The following is a 21,873-nucleotide window of genomic DNA, read 5'->3' as shown; positions in this document are numbered from 1 at the left end:
GGAGTTTATGGGGGCACTAGAAATAACTCAAGAGACTTGCAGCCAACTTCTGTGCTCAGGGTCAGGGATGTCATGTGACTTGAGGGCAGCATTCAATTGGTGGCTGACCCCGCAACATCTCTAATTGGAGCCAAGAGTCCCAAGGCACAGGCCACACAAGCACGCCATTAGTCATTAGTTTGGGACCTGTGTGCTCTTGGCCTTGGCCCTGGGTGCCAGCTGCCTCTCTGACTCACAGGGTGGCCCTATGGGGAAAAAATGTGACCATCTCTCCTCCCGGGTAAGACCCCTGTGTCATTTGCTATTCAGATATCCCTCATACACCAGAGACTGCCCCAGGCTCAGAGTCAGGACATAAGCCTCCACCCCCACACACTGCGGGGCCACCCCCTGTCACCCCCCAGGCTTCCAGGCCTGCTGGTACCTCTGTGACCAACTGCAGGTCGTTCACGTAGTTCTCCTCTGTGACAATGAGTTCATGGATGTAGCCTTGCCGTTTCCTCTCAGTCGGGGTCAGCATATCTAAGAGGTGCAAGTCTGAACACCCTGGAAGACACAACCATTTAGGAAGACTTTTAGTCCAAGGCTGAGGAAACCTGCCACTCCACAGTGAAGATGCCCCATGTCCTCGTGACTGGGAGGTTGGGGGGGGGGGTCATGGCCTCATCAGCTCCGGGGTGTGGGTTGAGTTGTAGAGATTGGGGTAACACAGCCACAAGCAGAGATCGCCGCGGATCGCCGTCAGTTCTGGAAGCTGAAAAGTAGCGCAGGGCTTTCAGAAGGAGCAGTCCTGCCCACACCTGACTTCAGACCTTCTGCCCTGGAACCGGAAGAGTCACAAACATGGGCTGCACACTCGTGCTCCATCAGAACCACGGGAAGGGTTAAATGACCCGCTAACACCCAGCCAGTGAGTCCGTGCCAGGCACCAGGAGCTTCATGCTTCCATGCTGGGAGCTGCACGCCGCCGACCACTACCGCCTTGGGCGCTTCTCTAAAGTTCCAGAATCGGTTTCATGGCACACACAAGGAAACCAAGGCTCCGAGAGGTGAACTCTCCCCGGGTCCTTCCCCTCCACGGTGATAAGGGACAGAGTCCAAGCTCAGATCGGTCCAGAGGCTCTGTGCGCTCTTTAAGACCCCGTTGTCCACACCAAACTGCAGGAGGGCGTGTGGTTATCCCGAGGCCGGCTTTTAGAGGCCGCGGTAACTGTGCCGAGGCTCCTGGTGGACGGGACGAACAGGCAGGTGCATCAGACAGGACTGGGAAGACTCTCCAGGCGAGGTCACCGGAGGGTATCCGTGGAAGATGAGCGGCCAGCCTCCGGCAGCTGCAGACAGCCCCCACGACAGTCCCGCCAGGCCCAGGCTGCCAAAAAGGAGTGGCCCCCAAGCTGCCCCGAGACAGGCCGGCCCTCAGCTCTGTTCACTCAGCTCGTGATTTGGAGTTCTGCTCACAGGAGGCCTTTGTGGCTTCTCAGTGGCGCCTCTCCCCTGCCTCAGCAGCACCCGCTCTCAGTAGCGAGCTGGGCCCGCCTTTTTATCCACATGTACACTTCTTTGTATTAGATGGTCTTTGTTGAGTCGCAGAACTTGGATTTGTAAAACTCAGACTCGGCGAGGTGGGAGTGGGTGGGTGGGGCTGCGTCCCACTCGCTTTCCTTTCCCAGGCTTCCCGTGACTTGCCACAAGGGGGCGCGATGGAGCCCTGTGCCCTGGCCCCTCGGAAAACAGCAATCCAATGGAGTGTGGTCTCTCCATCGCCAGGCGCCCTTGGCAGAACCCGTAAAAACACGACCAGAACTTTGCCAAATAGACTCTGTGGGGGAGCGGACCAGGGCGCTTGGATTTAACAGGCTCTCTGGTGAGTCCTCAGCTTTGAGGAGGCTGCAGGGGGCTACCAAGGGCTCCTCAGAGATTCCACCGCGGGATTTATCCGGGCTCAGGACGGTGTTTCTGCTCCAGACATGACCTCGTGGGGTTCTGCTCCCTCCCCTGCCCAATGGCCCTTCCCGCAGGCTGTCGCTGCTCTCATTGGGACAGAACAGCCCAGGACAGCCAAGGCGGTGCCAGGAAACCGGCAGGAGTGAGCTATAGTGACGCTCTCCACGCCTTTCCGTCCCAGACTTTACCCAGCCATGGGGGGTGGCTGAGCTAGACCTCGCAGCTGCAAGGTGAGTCTGACTGCACTGCCTGAATTTGACTCTGACCTTGGGCTTCCTACTCAGCCACCCAGGTGACTCACTCAGCTCTTCTGTCTGCAGGGGGTGCTTGCTGTCTTCTGGAAACATCAGGAAGCAAGGCCTGAGCGTCCCCAGCAGCTGGCTAAGCTGATAGACTCCTCTTCCCCCTAGATTCCTCTGCTCTTCAGCTTTTCTGGGGGAGTCACCTAGAAACACTTTGAACTGTGGGGAGGCATATCCAGTCCCTGCCCTATTTTTGCCCGCTCGTCCTAAGAGTGAGTCCAAGGACCAGGACTCAGGCCATTTCTTGTTCCGGGGCTGAATGTGGCCCCTGCATTTGCGGCTGGGTCTCTCAGGGACACAGGCGCCTGCTTCCAGGGCATTGGTGTCCACAGGGCTGGTGGACTCCTCGCACAGGAAGTGGTTTGTGTTCACTCAGCACTGCACTGAAATGTTTGCCGCATAAACAGCAGCCGTGGACAGGCAAGTCTCACAAATGTCCCTTTAGGTCACGGTCCCCTTGGAGAGATCCGATGGGTCCTCTGGGCTTGTACCCAGCAAACCGCTGTGTACCACATGAAACACCCGCGCACATTTTGCACACCATTTTATTGGCTTCAAAAGCCTGTTTGCGAGCTGGGCGTGGTCGTACACGCCTTTCATCCCAGCACTTGGAAGGCAGAGGCAGGTGGATCGCTGCGTTTGAGGCCAGCCTGGGCTACAGAGTGAGTTCCAGGACAGCCAGGGCTACCTAGTGAGACCCTGTCTCAACAGCAAAACAAAACAAACGAAAAACCACCGAACGAACCAAGGAAGCAAAGCCTGTTTGCGGCTCTCATTCCCTCGTTTGGCGGTTTTGTGATCTCCACCAGGACCAGCTGTGCCGCATGCTGGGGATTCGGGGTGAAAGCAAAGATGCTTGTCTTCCACGGGCCACATCAGACCTTGGGGATTCAGTGGTTCAAAACTGGTCTCCTCCTCTACTGAAGAGTTCCCCTGCTGAACAAGGCCCGCCCCCGGGCTGAAGCTGAAGGTGGCATTGCTGTTCTCGGGTGGGTGCTGCCCCCCCAGGCTGAAGGTGGTACTGCCCCCCCAGGCTGAAGGTGGTGCTGCACCCCCTAGGCTAAAGGTGGTACTGCACCCTCTAGGCTGAACCCAAGGCTGAAGGTGGTACTGCACCCCCTAGGCTGAAGGTGGTACTGCATCCCCAAGGCTGAAGGTGGTACTGCACCCCCTAGGCTGAACCCAAGGCTGAAGGTAGTACTGCACCCCCAGGCTGAAGGTGGTACTGCACCCCCTAGGCTGAAGGTGGTACTGCACCCCCAAGGCTGAAGGTGGTACTGCCCCCCCAAGGCTGAAGGTGGTACTGCCCCCTCCAAGCTAATACCACCCTCCTAGCACACCAGGTCAGGTTGCTACGTTCCACCTACAAGGCTGAGTGCATTCTTGTCCTAACAAGAGAGCAATGGCTAGAATGTGGCAGGCTAGCCCAGGACTAATGTACTAAATACATAGGACGGAGAATCCCCATCACCTGCCCGTAGATCCCACTAGAAACACCAACCGCTTTCTACCACAAGGAAGTATCACAACCAGGAGACACAGAGTGGCCAAGAAACCGACCCAAGGTCCTGTTGGGAGAGATGCCTGGATTCTTTTGGATGCTAGAAGCTCCTCTGGGTACAAGTTCGGGAGAGCAGTGGAGGACACAGGGATGCCTGGCTCAGGGCCAGCTCTGGATGCACTTGAGGGCTGCAGTACACCCGGCTCTGGACAGGCCAGCCTTTGTATCTCCACACCTACAGCACCCAAGGCAGAACTGAGAGCCCGGGGATGCTGGTGGATCTGGCTGTTACCTCCAGAATTTCACCCCATGCAAGTCTAAATCCAGCATTCCCGGAGACGTGGAATAGTCAGGCTGGCCTCTGGACCCGGAACACAACCAATGGCAAAGATTTTGTGAGGAGGTCTGTCTCCACACTACGCAGCAACCACACTGGCTTGAGGTGGTTTGTTTAGTTACTAAACTGACCCATGGGATACTGTGAAGGTTGGGTTCCAGACCCAGAGAACCATGAAAGACTTGAAAAAGGAATTCTAAACCCCAAAATATCCTTCCTTTGGGAAAAAAAACCTTAATATTTAGGAAAACAAGAGGTTTTACTACTTTAGGGGGTAGAAGGGTGTGGCCTTCTCTCCCTTGGGTACCAAGAGACACACAGCAGACCCCCTGGCTTAGGTAAGGATCCGGGGACAAAGTACAGTGAATGATTTTCTAGGGCCGAGGGGCAGGGATGAAGGGTGTCTCAAAACTAAATTTGGTTCACAGCTGAAATAATACTGCAAGGACTCCAAGCAGTTAAAAAACAACCCCCATTAAAGCCCACAGGAAATTCCTAACGTAGGCTCCCAGGTTTCTATCGTCTTCTTAAATACACTTACGAAAGGGACAGGGCTGGGACGTCCTTTTGGAAGGCCCAGAGACTTGGTAAATACCTCAGCCCCAGAAGCTCATCATCTCCCCCTCAACCGTCACTCCTATGACCAATAGAACTGAGGTCCTTTTTATTATGAACAATACACGAGCCCACAGATACTGTGAAATTTCAAAGGCTACAGAAGTACTTAGCACAAAAAAAAAAAAAAAAATGGAAGAACCTCCTCTCTTCAGTGTATTTTTGAAACCCAAATTAGCTCCCACGGCAGGCTAAACATTGACCAAGTAAACAAACAGGCCTGGTTTCTGTTATGAAGGAGAAAATAATAATAATAAGCTGGTCGATAAATATTTATTAAGTTTCTAGGAAGCTGAAGGGACACAGAAGTAGGCGGGTACCATCCCTGTCCTCAGGGGAGACTCCACAGGAAGTGCACACTAAAATTAGCACACAGAAAAGAGGACATGGGAGACCTGAGTTCGAGTCTTAGAATATACACTAAAAAGCCAGGCATGGTGGTGCATACTTGAAATCCCAGCACTTGGGCGGGGCCCAGAAATGAGCAGATTCATGGGGTTCTCTGGCCAACCTGCCTAGCTTAGCACTTGATAAACCCAGGGGGTCCCCGAGATACACTGTCTCAAAAAACTAAGGTGCCTAGCTCCCGAGGAACAGTACTTGAGGTTGGCTGCTGGGTGTCATGCACTCGTGTCTGGGTCTGCACACACACACACACACACACACACACACACACACACACACACATACACACACACACACACACACACACCCGCGCACACACAAAGAATAGGCCAGCCCACAGTGCTGTAAAAACAGCTAGGTAAACACCTGTGGGACATACAGGGAGTAGAAAAGGCCATGTTATAGGGGTAGCAATACCAGAACAGAACTGGGCCAGGAGAGCCATGTGGAAGCCGGGATGATGGTTTTCGCCTCAAGGGAAAGACAGCATACTGTGTCTAGAGACATTCAGCCCAGACCCCCTTACTAAGTGAGTCTGCATCAGCCAAACATGTTCACTGGATGCCTGGAGTCCCTGTCTGTGCTGCAGGAATGGCTAGGGTGGACCTGCATGTGGGAAGTAGGGACGCTCCAAGACTGTAGTCTCTCTAGCCATTTGAGCTACATCTTTCCTGCCCCCACCATTTGAGCTACATCTTTCCTGCCCCCACCAGGCTGCACTTGCTCCTCCTAGGATACTGAGACTCTTATGAACCAGTCAACATGCCAGGCAGAGTGGCATGTGGGGTAGCCTGTCCTGGAAGGGAAGCAGATGAAACCCTTGTTGTTATCTCTGGTTTTGTCTCTACACCACAGTTGCCGTGGGGCTCCTTCCTGCCCCCAGTGAACTTCCTGCTAGAAGGCAGCATCCATGCTTGGACCGGGGTCAGTGATGAGTGAGTCATCTGGGTCCTTGTCTTCTGGAGGCCCGGGCATTCTAGACTGGCCTCTGCCCTTGCTGACTCACAGATGCCTCTGGAAGGGCATGGCTGTGAGATGTCATCAGTCCCTGGGACAGGCGAGTTGCAAATTCTCAGAATTTGGTTCTGATTTTGGTAAGAGAGGAGGAGCTAGTGAGAGGTCTGTGGTGGGAGGCTGGAGATGCCACCAATGGCATCAGGGACCCCTGTGCACTGAGCTCAAGTATCCCATTCTGGCCTGTTTTAGGGGACTGTGAGTTGTGTAGCTGGGTCCCTCTGGGAGTGTCCATTCAGCTTCCCTACTCAGTTACAAACCCAGAAGCTCAAAAAATAAATAAATAAAAAAAACACCCACCACACAGTCTCTAAATCAGTTCCATTTTCTTCCAAGAAGGGCCATCTGGTCTACCTGGCTTGCCAGGCAGTTTAATGAGCATGGAGAAGTGGTAGAAATGGAACTCCTCCCAGGGATAGTCCACCTCCTGCTCTGCAGTGACTATGAATGTGGTGAGCAGCATATCATTCTGGCTTTGTGGCTGATGCCGGATTCCTGGCACAGGTACCACAGCCCTTTATAGTCTGCATTTTTTCCCTTCATTCTTGGCTGCATCTGTGTCTCCACACATGCCTTCTAGCTTTCCGAGCACCTACTTTTGATCTGCCCTACCCTGCAGGATTTTAGGCTTCCTTAGCAACGGCTGCAAATAAACCCTTCAGGCATGCAAGGCAGACGAGAACGTTCCAGCAGCATTGTGGGGCGCGCTTTTGATTGGGATTTGAGGAAGGAGGCAGTAGCTGTGAGCACAGAGCTCCGGGCAGATTTTGAAAAGGAGGAAGTGGAGCTGGACTTTGTTACGAATGACCTGTCCCTCAATGCTCAGATATGGGACTTCAGGGGTGACTAGGGGTGGTTCTCCACATAAACAAAGAAACGTTGTTATCTAAGGGGCTGGATCCCGTTATAAACATGTAGCAGACATCCTGCTCTCTTGAGTGTGTCCTTCTGGAACAGGGTGATGCATGTGGGAGGCTCCACCAGATGCAACCCCCCATCCCTGATCTCGGACTTCTGAGCCTCAAGAACAATGAGGCGAAAAAGATTTATAATTTAGCCACCCTTGGATATTTTGTTACATTCCCGTGCACTAAGAAATCATGGACAAAAAGGAGGGTGGGAGCATGGGAGAATCAGAGTTGGGTGCTTGGAGCAGAGGAATAGGTGTGGAAGACAGAAGACGCTGTGTGATGACAAACAGCAATGCTGAACTAGAGGCTCCGGACACTGCGCATGTGTCAACTAGGTCCTCACCAACAACCCCGTGGAGTAACTACTGGTCCCCACAGTGAGCAGCTGAGGAAGCAGACACATGGAGAAGAGAAGTAAGTCGGTAAAGCTTCGCTTAAGAAACAGCAAACCGCCGGGCGGTGGTGGCGCACGCCTTTAATCCCAGCACTCGGGAGGCAGAGCCAGGAGGATCTCTGTGAGTTCGAGGCCAGCCTGGGCTACCAAGTGAGTTCCAGGAAAGGCGCAAAGCTACACAGAGAAACCCTGTCTTGAAAAACCGGAAAAAAAAAGAAACAGCAAACCAAGTCGGAGTCAACGTTCTTAACCGTTACGTCTTCGCCTTGCTGGACAAGTGGTGTCTTTGTGCGTCCTGGTGGCTAGGACACACAGACAGGGTGGCTTTAAAAATAAAAGTTTACTTTCTCAGGACTCTGGAGGCTGGAGTCCAAGATCAGGTCAAGGTGTTGGCAGGGTTCATCTCTCCTGGGCTTATAACCATGTCTTCTTCCCGTTTCCCACAGAACCTTGCCTTTGCGCATGGAAACCCATGGTGTCTAGCTACATGTGGTTTCTTCTTTAAAGGACACTTGTCATATTAGAATAGGATCCACCCTGAAGGCCTCACTGTAATATTTAAATACATCTTTGAAGACACTAACTCCAAATTCAGTCACATCCTGGGGTCCCCCGGGTGAGGGCTTTCACCTCGGAACACTGGGAGACGCAGCAGTTCAGACCACATCAGGGGCTAGGGATGGTTTGGGCAGCGTTTCAGGAAGGTCTTGGTGGCAGCCTCGTGTAGGATGGAAGAGGGGGGCACTCCTCGTGTATGACTGCACACCAGAGTCACCCAAGGAGCCTGGAAACTGCCAGTGTCCCTGCTGGACTCAAGACCCATTATGTCTAAGTCTCCAAGGGGAGACCTATTTCCACCGTTTGTAAGGCTCTGAGTGGTTCCCATGTCGGGCAGAGAGGACTCCCCACCCTGGAGAGAAAAGACAGTCTGGATGCCCAGCCTGGAGACAGGAACTGGACACTGCAGCTGTCCAGGGCGTGGGACACGAGGGCCTCCACAGTTGCTCAGCTGAAGCCGGCTCAGGGCAGGCCACTTGAGCCACCATCCAGAGTGCCTTGACAGGACGCCATGCCTGGACGGCCACCTACACCCCAGAGTCCGCCGAAGCCTGGTGTTCTGTTCTTGGGGCCTCTGGAGGTACACGTGGGGCCACACTATCCCAACTGACCACGCCACTCAGCACTCTTATTGGATGGATGGGACAGCGGAGTCCTGAAAAGTGTAGCTATTCCCTCTATCAGAAAGGCTCTCTGGAAACAGGACCACAAAAGGAACCTCGTGTGTTCCCAGGGAGCTCGCCATCTTCCTTCCAGCACTTCCTGTAAGGTCTACTTGAGGACAAGCTTGGCCTTGTAACTCAGGTTCTCAGCAGCTGGCTGCAGCCAGTCCGGGTCAAGGCAATGAGTCTCCCCCATAAAATGGCCCCTGGGGCTGGAGCAATGGCTCTGAGGTTGAGCACTTCCTGCACAGTAAGTTGGGTTCCTAGCACTCCCATTAGGTGGCTCTCACAAACACCTGCACCTCCAGCCCCAGGGGATCGCCTTCTTCTGGCCTCCACAGGTACCACCCACACGTACATGTCATACACACATGCACATACATAAAAATAAATCTAAAGAAAAGACCCTTGGCTGACCAGCCCACAAGAGACTCTGAAGGTTGTGTGATGGAGAGGTGTACTTCACAGTCCTAAGACAATGGCCTCAGGAAGGCCTGGTCCCTGACAAACTGACTCCAATGGAACACAAGAGATGCTTCCAACCTAAGACATTTTCTGTCTCTTTCAGCAGCTGCAGGACCCACCCAGGGCTGCTTCTGGGAGGCCACTGCACTCATGGAGGACACTAAATACCAAAATGCATGGGACCAAGGTGTAAGTCTGTAGACTAGTTAAGGGATTATAAAAAACGAAGAATGCTTCCTTTTTTAGGGCCTTTCCACAAAAAATAACTTGTTCAACTATGTCGCTGTCCCCGGACAGGCTTTGTGCTGGGTCCTTGCCACACACAGTGGGGAGAATGAGCAAACCGGCACGCGGAAGGCCGAGTTGGGGAAGGGAGACTATGCGAGCAGAACAAGGGGGAGGAACAGGGCAAGTGTGGACTGCCACCAACACCCAACCCCTCCTCCACGGTCCCCACGAGTGCGGCCCCGTGGGAAATGGATGTGTTCACCGGACTGCAGCTTACAGCCAGCAAGAGACGGGGACCCCACCGCAAGCCAGCTCCGCGAGGGGAGCACCATTGCTATTGATGGTGTTTTCCTGTGATGACTCACTGCCTTTTGTGGTTCTGGGGAGAAAATCCAGGGTCCCATCCATGTTAAGTGTAAGCTTTGCCACCGAGACACACCCCTAACTCTCTGCAGATTTTTTTTTATTATTATTTAACTTACATTTTCTTTCTTTTTAAGATAAAAGTCTTGTGTATCCCAGGCTGGTCTAGAATTCCCTATGCTGAGGGTGAACTTGAACGTCTCATTCCCCTGCCTCCACCTCCCAAATGCTGAGATTATAGGTGTGCACCACCAGACCTGCTTATGTGGTGCTGAGGATTGACTCCAGGGCTATGTGCATGCTGGGTAAACATGCTACCAACTGAGCTACATTCCCAGCCCAATTTATTTACTTCTGACAGCATTTCATTATGTAGTCCCAAACTGACCCCCAAATCATAATCCTCCTGCCTCAGCCTTCCGAGTGCTGGGATTACAGGCATACACCTCATGCTGGATTCTTTGTGGGATTCTTGGGATGTGACAGATGTAGAGACGTTAGGCTAGCCCTGCCCTCAAAGATTACAGTCTAACGAGGGGTATGAGTATCTTACAGTTTGCAGATAAAGCATGCCCCCACCCCCACACCAAAGGCTCCTGTGTGCAGCCAATCCCTGAGAGATGACTGGAGGGAACCAGCCACTGATCGATTCACGGACATAACCTGCTAGCATTTCTAGGAGGTGCTGGAGACTTAGAGGGTGGCTTGGTTGGAGGAGGAGGAAGAGGAGGAGGAAGAGGAGGAGGAGGAGCACCACCTTAGACAGGTACCTGGTCCCTGACCTCTTCCCGTTTCTAAGCTTTGATGAGGTAAGAGACCCAACCCTACAAATTCTCCTGCTGCCCCAGTGTGCCGCCTCACCAAAGGCCCACAGCCGGCCCCAGAGCAAGCTGAGCTCACAGAAGATGAGAACGCTAAATCTGTGGCCAAACCGAGACTTTCTTCCTTATGAGTTCCTCCTTAGGGCCCTGTCACGGTACAAAACATCCGACTTACCCATGTCCACGTGTGTACGTATCAGCCTCCTGGGCTCCTTGTCATTGTGTATGAAAGGGCTTCATGGCAAGGTAACATGGTGGGGCGGACAGTGGAGAGCAGGAAGGGGGAGGTGGGGCAGGGCGTGTGTGACTGGAGCCCCAATGGCTTAAACTTGAAGTAAGAATTCCAGGGAAGGGTGTGTGTAGGATACGGGGGCAAAGGAAAATTTGGGGCTGGTTAAGGCCGGACAGGTAAGGTAGAGCCAGGTGACTGAAGGCTCTATACCCAAGCACCCTGTACCACCTCCTGACTAGGTGGCCCATGGGAGCCCTAGGGAGCAGTCAGTGCCCAGGGGTTTTGAACCATGAACTCTCAACCTGGCATGGTTCTGCCCCCATGCCACCTGTTACTTCCCCCTAATGCAGGCCCAGGATGCTGCCAGAGGGAGCCGATGTGGGCTCTTAAGTGTTCCAGAAAGGTTTCCAGGTTGGAGGGGTCCACTATTAGACTAGTACATATCTAAGCAGTGTTCTATATTCAGCACCATGGTCGTCTGACTGTAGCCAGGAATGGAAATCTAGAAGCCACAGCTGCTTTGGGGAGGACTCCCAGGGCATCCCCTGCACGACAGCACTGGCCTCTGGTCACACTCTGTCCTGTTTTCTTCACCATGAGCTGGAAAGACTCTACCGTCTGTCTCCTCCCACTCCTCAGGGTCAAAGGCAGCCATCAGCCCCGCCCCTGTCCTAAAGCCCACAGCCTGATCACCAGGCAGGGGCCATATTCCTTGTGTGTGTTGGAGGAGGGAATGGCAAGAGAGGGGAAACTGAGGCAGGACAGGCTGCAGCAAATGGGAGGGATGGGAGGGCTCTCTCTGGCAGATTTTCTTCTGTCTCTTGAGGATGGGCTGGGGTGAGGGTTCCCACTAGACAGTCAGTTGGGGGTGGTTACTGAGGGAGGGGTAGCTATGCAGGGCTTCCCAGGGGGCTGTGGGATGCCAGGGCAATGCCCCAGAGAGCCAAGATCCCTGCTGAAGCAGAGCAGAGGCAGCAAAGGTCCCGTTCTTGTCCAGGTGCACGCAGCAGGGTCCAGGGGCCAATGTGCCCTGGGAGCCCAAGTGATCTGGCTGGCACAGCTGCTCTGAGGAGCACAGGTCTCTAGCGAAGCGGTATGACTACTGTTGTTTTTGTTTTTGTTTTTTAATTTAAAGTGGCTGGCATGCCCAGCGGGAGCAGGGGGCAAACGCTCCATTCTTTGCTCGTGGGAGACTACAAAGCCACGGGCTGTGATGAGAAACACAGGACCCGGCGACTCAACACGTCTGGGACAGGTTTATTGTGGAACACGGCATGGGCCTGCCAACAGTCCACGGCTGTGGTATTTAAAAGCCTGGCGCATTCCATCTCCCTGGTGGGGCACCCCACCGCCAGCCCTGTGAAAGAGGCAGCTGGCACTGGCCGTGTGCTGGGGAGATGCTGGCTTGAGTCAGCATTGTTCAAACCTGTGGGACAGATGCTCCAAAAGGCCTCCACGCAGGTGAGCCCCCAGGGGCCAGAAGGAAGGGACTGTGATTCGTTTGCAAGTGAGTGGGGCAAAGTTGCAGGGTGTGTGTGAATGCATCCGGGGAGCTGTGGGTCTCTGAAATCTCCCATCTGGGAAGGCAGTGGCTGGCAGGCCTTAAAGAGCACCTTAAGAAAGCAAGCAGGAAGCCACGAGGCTGGCTTCCACGATGTACACTGACCACGCATAAATCACTTGTTCCCCACAAACAACTCGTCTCTTACGTACTGGGTGCTCAGTCACTCACTGGTATTCTTATCTCTCTACTGGTAAAGTGCCAAGACCTTAAATAACGTGCCCAAGACCACAAAGCATGGAAAGTTGCAGAGCCAGGATTCGAACCCATGCTCTGAATCCTAGGCCATCCTAGAATGCCTTTAATGCTACCAAGGACCAAGGGTACAGCTATCCTGAGTTCCCCAGAGTCAACTATTACATGAAGTTGTCTCTAAGTAGTGTTCTATATTCAGCACCATGGGCTTCGGACTGCAGCCAGGAATGAAAATTTAGAAGCCACAGTTGGCCCAGAGTGAGGGCATCTGGGACAAGCCTGTCTTTGAGAAACTGGGCTGTAGTCAAGAAGGGCCTAAGGCTGGAGTGGGCCAGTCTGGAGCTTGGGCACTAAGATGTGCCCCGGTGTGTGGAATTCTCAATCCCAGCGGCAGAAGAATCCCAGGAAGGAAAGAGAGCCCGCTCTTATCTTCCAAAGTGACAGCCACCAATAATTCTGTGCGGGTGCAGCTTGGAGGCAAGGCTCCGGGACAGACAGGAATGCTCTTTTCAAATGGTGCAGCAAGAGGAGGGTGAGCCCGGCACTGGAAGAGGCGCTCTGAGGGCACCCCTAGACCCTCAGCATCCTGTCAAGTGAAGGGCTTGTGTCCCAGGTCCCAAGATCACAGCACTGTCCAACACTCTTCAGGGGACAACTGTCCCTCACTCCCACACCACGTTCTCTGCTTCTTTCCTGTGCCTGGCTTAGTGGGCAAGCATGACAGAGGCCAAGGAAGGGAGCTGCCCGGGCATGGTGGGGTCGGGGGAGCACACAGCTTCCTCATGCCCACTGGCAGGTCACAAGGCCTCTCCTCTCCTGGGTCAGGGCTTGGAGAACTCGGGAGAAAGGAGTGCTCAGCCTTAGCAAATACGGACGGCTAAGCCGAGGAAGTCTTTGTGGCCTGCAGCATGAGCCAAGCAGATATGAAAACTCTGCAGCTGTCAGCCTGTGTGGGAATCTTCTATACAATTCTATCTGATTCTAGCTGTGCTCTGACCCACTCAGCCCCACGTTAACAAGCCACAGGTACATACTAAGGTCACTTTCTCGTACCTACATCTGGCACACACAGAGACCACCGACACCACAGAACAGCAGGCAGGGAGCATCTAGGCCCTGGACTCCAGAGCTGTGCAAACACAACATATATGGGTCTTAAAAGATGATGGTCATGTCTAAGAAACAAAGCCTTTGTTTAGTGAATTCAGGCATCGGTTTTTTTTTTTTTTTTTTTTTTGGTTTTTCATGCCTGGGGGCTTTCAATATGAAGAACAGAACCTCCAATGAGAAGCAATGAACCGGCTGAGACAAACCATCTAGCTTTTTCCCGGGTTTTCATTGAAAAAGGGCTCCAGGAAATGGTGTCCATGTGAGACCCTCACACAATAGTATCAGAACCTCTGGCTTTCCTACCATTCTATAAGTTTTTTAACTTTTTTTCCCCTTGAAACATTTTATGTGTTGGTATTTGGCCCACATAAAACATAAAACATGTCTGTTTGTATACCACTACACATGTGCCTGGTGCCTGTGGAGGCCAAGTGTCAGATCCCCGGGACTGGAGTTACAGACAGCTGTGAGCTGGCCCGTGTGTGCTGGGAATCAGACTTGGATCCTCTGCAAGAGCAGTCAGTGTTCTTAACCACCTCTCCAGCCCCCAGATTTCAGATATTTTGTATTTCCCTATGCATTTACTGGTGTGTGTGCTGGGTGGGGGTGGGGTGTTGTCACTGATAGTCAATGTAGTTTCCAGAACAATGCTCTTGGGTATTTTGGGGTCAAAAAAGAATAAACAGATTAATTTATAATTTTGCCAAAGGAAAATATTTTCATTGTCTCTCAGAAACGACTTTCCGTTTCCAGGAAGCAGGGTTGTTATCTGGGTAGGAAGCGTCCTAGATTAGGCCAGAGTGGAGACCACCCAGACCCAAGTCCACAGGCCTGAGCCTCGGCACACATGGGCAAGACTCCAGGGCAGCACGACTCCGGGGAGCTTCCACGGAAAGGGAGAGGGAACTCGGGTGAAATCTTAGTTTCTCCTGCGTGACGCATCAGGAACCTGGATTCTGGTGTATTCTACAGTTGTCTGATCTGCTCACACAATGGGCAGCTTTGAGTGCTTAAACCCATCATGCGCCAGGAAATGATTAATTATATTGGGTTAAGTCATATGAAATTGCTCACACACACACACACACACACACACACACACACACACACCACACACACACACACTCACATACACTCACACGTAGAGTAAATGTAAAATGAAAAAAAAAAACCTACCTAAAAACAAAAATCAAACCCCAAACTTAGTACCTTTAAACTCTGAGGGACACTTTACTGTTTAATCCAACTTTGAAAAAGTAGAGAACATAGGGGATAACCAAGATGTTTTAAAAAATAAAGGACAGTTGCGGGGGACTTTTTACACTGCAGACACATGATATGAGCTCACAAAGTGAGTGCACATATTCAGCAGGAGTTATCTGGACAGCTTCAGCAGCCATGTGTGAGATAACCACTTGGGCCAGGACGAGAACGTTAGCCAGTGGCCAGCAGGGTGAGACCGGGTTTCTCCGCTCGGCACTGGTTAACATCTGGGACCTGATCTCTCTGTCATGTGGACTGTGCTCTGCATTGTATGTAGGATGACCCACACCCACACCCTCTACCCACAGGATGCTAGGAGTGGCCCTCTGCCTAAAACCCACAGGGTCAGATGGGTTCTCTGCAGTCTGTGCACCCTGAAGGGATGTGAGGGAAATCTTTGCCAGTTCCCAAACCCAGGAGAAAGACTGGAGGAATGCACCATGGGAAGGTACCAGAGTGAACAATTGCATCCCACCATCAACCTCAATACAGAAGAAGGAACCCTGCCTTAGAGAGTGAAGAGGTCCTGGGGAGGAGACAAGGTCTGCAGACTTGATCACTGTTCCCTGAGGGCCTGGATGGGAGACGGGAAGGGCCCTTCCCACCTCCCTCTGAGTCTTTACTGTTCTGACACCCAGGGTCATAACAAATACTTCTCCCACATCACCTGGCTCCCAGGTCTCCACTTCAGTGTTACTCCCTGCCCCTCCTGGGGGTGGGGGTGTTTCTACCTTTGCTCTGTAGCAGCAGTACTTACTGGCCCCGCCCCCAGCCCACCAAAGCTGGATAGCCTGCTCATGCTACAAGTTCACCCACACTTCTGCGTAGGACTTAACACACTCCCCATAACTATTGTATGGACTTGGTTTTCACTTCCTCTCTCTCCAGAACCCAACAGGGCACTCAGCGCACAGCAGATTTACCATCCCTTCCCCAAACCTTTGCCAACTTGAAATAACTTCAAAGGATGGGCAGGGAAGCCCAAGAGGTAAAATTCACGAGGATAGCGTCAATCATGTGTCCATCATGGCTAGCAGCAGCATCCATGTGTATATATATATATATATATATGCTGGTTTGTCTCTAAAAGTCACAAGGGGGAAATATGCAAGTCTGCCTTTATCCACGTGTATTCTGACACTCACTAGTTCCTTATTATGACACGATTTTTGGACCGATTTTTTGTGCCCCAAGCCAAATCAAACAGCTGTCAATGTGTCAACAACACAAACTAAGAGCCCAATGAGAGCTGACAGCTAAGCTGGGATGTAGACCTCTACACTTGGAAACCAGGACGACAGAAGGAGCCACCGTTTATACATGGATGGGGAGGGGGTGCCACTCAAGGATCATGTCTGTCTTCACACTCAGCATGTGGGCAGCAGGCCGACACCTGTCTGTGTGGTGCCCCTAGTCACTGCAGGATTCCAACAGCAAGAACACAGAGACATTGCCATCTAACTTTTATATGAAGAATTTAATCATCTATACACATAACTAGTCCAAAAGGTCGTATTACAATTGTTAAAGCCGCAGGTTTATATATTTATATATTTTACATTCACATCCACGCAAACACCGGAGCGCAAGTAGACGAGGAGGGGCCGCCCTGTCCTTTGCACCATGTGAGGGAGAAGGACAGGGACACAACTGTCAGCCAGGCGTCGCCCCAGGGGGACCCCGAGGGACGTCAGTTAACTTAGGACTGGGTTTCCTGTGCTGTCAGCAGTGGGCAGTTTCTCTTTTTCGTTTTTATTGAGAGATTCCAACTAATGTCTAAAGAGAGACGTGGCTTAGCTACAGCAGTTAACACACACGTGGACCAGGAGCCGCTTCATATCCTCTCCACAGTCTAGTTAAAAATGTAAACACTGGAAATGAATTGCAGGGAGACTTCTATACATTCTTTCTTGTCAAGAAAATTACTTGTTCAAAATATTCCATGAAAAGCAACTGGAATAAAACTTCATGTAACAGAGACTAAGATTGTAGATACTGTTGATCATAACCACCTTGGTGGTGGTGTCTTACTGATTTACGGTATGAAAATACGCCAAATTAAAAACTCAAAACAGAACACCAACCAACTAGATAAATCTGAGACCAAACGGAAACACAGGTATTTTCTCATGTGGCTACACAGTCACTGTGCAAAATAAAATCAATGCAGTAGATGAGAGCATTGTACACGGTGGTAGCGTTTGCCATGGGAAGAGCTACTTCTTCAGTACAGATGTGTTACATGCGCAACATGTACATGTGACATCACAAACAAGCACAACACCTTCTGTTTAGTCAGGCTCCATCTACACATCTTCAAAGCGGGAATACCCAACTCCTCTGCACTCTACAGAGGGCAAAATCCCCAAACTACACAGTTTAGTTGTAACACTGGACAAAATGGAAGAATACATCAAGTCTCAGATTTATGGACATTTGGAACAATTTTTAATAACACATGCAGCATTCCTTGATAGTGGGTCTTTTTGCAAAACCAAAATAGCAAAGAAGTAATTGATTGACTTTTATTCAAGGGCTAAAATACACATTTAAAAATCGTCTTAGCAGCCCGAGAGCACCCGTGGCCGGGCCGGGCAGCGGTCTGTAAGGAGGAAAGCCACAAAGGACCCACCACCCTGCGCTCTTTTGCAATTTGCTCCTGTCTCAGCACGTAAGGACTCAGACATTGCGATCACATGCAGCTACTGTAAAATGAGGTAAACTGCTCTGCAGTGACTTCTTCTACTCAGAAGGCAGTAGGTGATCATGCTGCAAGTCACATGATCAAGGCTGCATCTCCCATCATCCCTCTGGGCAGTGATATGGGATAGTGGGTCTCTTTGAGGACTTTCAAGCCTGAGGGGGGGATGGACAACATATGATTCCTAGAAAAAGGAGGAAAACAACACATAAGCAAAACAAAACCATGAGCAAAATTCCAGCTAGGAAAATGAGTCAGGCATGTACACAGCATGGTGCCAAAATGATTAAAAAAAAAAAAGAAAGAAAGAAAAGAAAAAAGGGAGGGTGGGGAGGGGAGGGGGACATGCTACAGAGGGAATGAAATTTAAAACCAAAAACAACCCCACGAGATGGTCTTGCATCACAGAAGGTCTTCAAAGAGACTGTCGCGAACGCAGCAGTGGTCTGGTTTCAAGTTCGGCCAAGCAAGCTTGGCAGAACCAGAGCAATGCTGCATGTTTTACGGGAGGACACCAGAGAGGCGAGGGGGAGCCGCCGCCGCCACCGCCGCCATCGGGGCACTTACATTGCTGGCTTGGGTCCATGTCCGTGGTCAGCTTCACGTAATTGGACGGGAAGAGCCCCACCTGCCCGCTGACTTCTCCTCTCCACCAGTCGGGGTCCTCCTTGTTGAGGACGTTGATGATCTGGCCCTTGCTGAAGGCCAACTCGTCATCGTTCTGTGCGGTGTAATCGTACATCCCGATCACCTGGCACACTGCAGGAGACAGGGCTGGGTGAGCAGCTGGGCAGCCCGGTGCCCCATGTGCAGCAGGTGGGTGGATACATGCCTGGACGGGCTTCGCCCTTCAGAAGGGGGAGGAGCGGGGGGCGGGGGGGCCTCACTGGACATGCTGTGCCAACAGAGGAAGATGAAGGACTGCATTTTAAGAGGACAGCAAGATTCTGACCCTGCCTTAAATGTCACGACATCCTCCCCTTTCATGGTACTTGTCAGCAGATGAGGGAGTCTTTACTCTGAGCACGGTGGAAGGACCCGCAGTGCTGACTGGGCAGGACTGGCCGCTACCACCCAATTCCCACGACACAGCGCAGACAGCCGGGGCCACAGCACTTGACTGTCTTTATTTTCATCTCTTTTGTCATGAAGAGGGACCCCAGGGCCACATGCACCCAGACAAGTGCTCTTCCACTGAGCTACAGCCCGGGATCTGGCCGTCTTAAAGATGGACTGTGACTATCGCCTGGTCTCGGAGGAACACTTCCAAATCTCAGTGAACACTGAAACCAGCGCTTTAGGAGGTGATTCTGCCGTATGTTTGTGTCTCGGGGATGACCACATTCTAGAACAGCCTCCGTCTTTTAACCCACCGCGGGCCACCCACTCTCGCTGCCTGGCATCTTCTAATTCTTCACCAACAACCTGTGTCAGCTTCAGGGCTCTCAAACTGTCCAGTTCAGAGAACAGAGTCACTTGTGCAGGGGATTCGGGGCTCGCATGCTGACAGGAGAGGGTCCTGCCAAGTCTCCCCGGGGACAGCAGGTTCAGATGGTACCCCAACCCACCACTGCCTGCACTAGGCCTCAGCTCATGCAAAGAGGACAAGCTGGGGCTCAGGATTCAGCCACAGCATCTATAGGTCCTGACATTTCTTGCAAGGACAACAAGTTCAAGGCTAGTGTCACAGGGGACACATACAACAGACATCCAATCATGATGACAAAACAAAACCTCCACAGTCCCCACAGATGCCACTGAGTCTAGGGGCCTCAAGACCTACAGCAGACATCTGAGCTCTTCCAAGACTAATAAAGCAGCTAACTCGCTGCCTTAGAGCAGAGAGCAGGCAAGTCAGCTGCAGCCCTCTGCCTGCACTCTAGGAAGAGACACACAGCATCCTGCCCACTCAGGGAGCCCCTCGCTCCCTAGCAAATGTAACAAGGACGCTATTTCGGTCTTGGGCAGCACTACATTATGACCATCAGACCCCATGGCTCCAGCTCCATCTCTTGACTTATCAAGGCCCCAGTAGTTTATTTTAGGGGACCTTTCTGTTGTCTTATCCAATGTATAAAGAGCTGGAAGGAAATCAAGAGAAAAATCCGGCTTTAATGCCACGGCACTCCCAACTCCTCCAAGAGCCCAACAGTGCCCGGCACAGAAGGCTACTGAGATGTTCGGAGATGTGGAACCCACACTCCCTGTCACACTAGCTGTGGTCAGAGCCAGCAAACCCAAGTGCTGAGCACACACGACAACCACACGAGACACTGGATGAGAAACCTGAGCGGGAGCGCAGCAACCCGCCAGCGCCTTACCTGCTGGCAGCGCCGCCGCGGACTTGGGGAGCTCGGTTGGGGTGCTTTTGCTCGCTCCAGGGCTTAGAAGTTTGACATAATTGGCTGGGAACCAGCCTATCTGGCGCTTCTTCCCTCGAGCCTAAGGAGAAAATGGTCATGTTTTATAAAGATTAAAGCCCATCTTCCTCACACGGTTTGCCTTGTACCAGGGCACCGTGTCGTCCCGCTGAGCGGACATGACAGTCACAAAGGGCAGTAACTGTCGCAAACATCAAACTCTTCCATTCCAAGTGCGGCGGCCACTGGTCCGCACAGCCTGGAATGTTTCGAAAGGGCTGCATTGTGTAGAGCCCGCATTCGGATATTCTGTGGTGTGGCTGAGGCAGAAGACTGAGGGCTGGAGAGATAGCTCAGGGTCCAGAGCACTGGCCCTTCTAGAAGACCTAGGTTCAATTTAGGTGGATAAGGATCCAGGCCCACCTGAGTCTATTCTGTGTTCTCTCTGTTTCTCTCCTCTCTGTTTCTAACTAAGTCTCTTATCCCTCATTCCTCAAGAGTCCCTGGGGTAGTAGGTAAGTGTGGGGGCCGGTCCTCTAAGGGGCCCCCAGAGGAATGATGGAGAAAGGTGACAGGAGCCATGAAAATGTCCCAACGGGAGAGGGACACATGGACTAGAAGGCCAGTGGCAGTTAAGACAGGTGCCCGGGGACGGCTGGACTGAGTACCTTCTCCATATCTAATGGCCACATCAAAAGCAGAAGGGAGTCAGGACTGCTGGCCCAAGCCTGCAACCCTAGCATTCAAGGCAGGAACAGGAGACTTGCACATCTGAGTCCAGCCTGGACTACACAGTGAGACCCTGCCTCAGAAATTAGCTGAGGCCAGGAGTGGCAGTGCACGCCTTTAATTCCAGCACTTGGGAGGCACAGGCTGGCGGATGTTGTGACTTTGAGGCCGACCTAGTCTATACAGTGAGTTCCAGGCCAGGCAAGGCTACATAGTGAGACCATGTCTAAAATGAAAAAGAAAGAAACACCTCAGTTCCCCACTCCTCACACTTATAAAGCCGAACGGACTCCTGGGACCTGGGGTCGGATTCTCAACAAGGATGCTGTGCCAGCCAGTACCTCCGGCCAGGGCTCTTTCGGCTGCCCACCAGCAGTTCCTTATGCAAGTCTGTATCATCAGCTACACCACGGGCTGAGGCTCTTCTCCTGGCCAAGAGCATTTCTCCAGATGTCACCACACCACAGCATGGGTCCTCCCTCCTCCCTCGGGGACGGCCTGGACACAGCTGTGGGAGCCATGCATGGCTGGGGAGCTGCAGCCAGCCCACCCTTCTTCCTCCCAGGGAGTCTCCCTCTGCTCTGACCGCCCCCCCCAGCCCCCCGCACTCCATGGCCGACACCTCCCCTTCCGTCTCAGACTTATCTGTCTGTCACACCATCCTGCTCAGAGCCACATGGAAACTGGGTGACATGATAAGCAGGCTGCGGGCACGTCCTGGTGGCACAGTTAACGTGGGCTCATTCTACAGGGACACTGGGTTCTCACAAAGGGGCAGCTGCAGGTGACCAGTTCACAAGTGGAGACGTTCTGTGTTATGCAGCAGGCCCCAAATGCCAGACTCTAACGGAGAAACACTGTATGCGTCCCTTGTATACAAAACCAGACAGCTGCTGGGAACTCAGCCCTTTGGCAGGCCACTAAGGAATGCCTATGTGGTGAGGCATGGCCCACGCTCCCCTTCATGAAGGAAGGGGGGGGGGCAGTGGAGCGAAGCCAGGTGGAGCATGCAGACTGGTGTGTACTGAGTGAGGAAAAGATGGCGGGCAGGAGCGAGGAGGCATTTCCTGTGCAAGAGCCAGCAGGCCGGCCTCTTAGGTACAGCTGCTCGTAGGTGTAGACATGCGGGTATGCCTGGCTCCAGGAGCCCCGACGATTCCCAAACACAAGGAAAGTCAAGTTTCATCTTCTCTAGTAATGCT

At 52.4% G+C, this 21,873-nt stretch overlaps 1 protein-coding gene across 14 annotated transcripts in view; it reads right to left on the bottom strand.

Moving 5' to 3' along the window:
• The window catches only part of Itsn1 (intersectin 1), a 188,927-nt gene that overhangs the window by 25,224 nt on the left and 141,830 nt on the right, over nt 1-21,873 (bottom strand). For 7 of the 14 annotated variants that reach the window (XR_013043866.1, XM_076549204.1, XM_076549206.1 and 4 more), the window contains 3 exons: nt 19,904-20,024; nt 18,150-18,341; nt 425-546 (listed from right to left, as the gene is read on the bottom strand). Coding sequence is in view for 10 of the 14 variants with exons in the window: in XM_076549204.1 (XP_076405319.1) it covers nt 425-546; nt 18,150-18,341; nt 19,904-20,024 (435 nt within the window). In the remaining 4 variants the exon portion in view is untranslated. Of the gene's footprint in view, nt 1-424; nt 547-16,339; nt 17,767-18,149; nt 18,342-19,903; nt 20,025-21,327; nt 21,515-21,873 lie in introns of those variants that run through there. The other 7 variants (XR_013043867.1, XR_013043868.1, XM_076549210.1 and 4 more) reach the window with 3 other exon arrangements.

The sequence above is a fragment of the Peromyscus maniculatus genome, chromosome 12 (assembly GCF_049852395.1).
Source record: "Peromyscus maniculatus bairdii isolate BWxNUB_F1_BW_parent chromosome 12, HU_Pman_BW_mat_3.1, whole genome shotgun sequence".
Classification (NCBI taxonomy): domain Eukaryota; kingdom Metazoa; phylum Chordata; class Mammalia; order Rodentia; family Cricetidae; genus Peromyscus; species Peromyscus maniculatus.
This window is presented reverse-complemented; position numbering and strand designations above follow the sequence as displayed.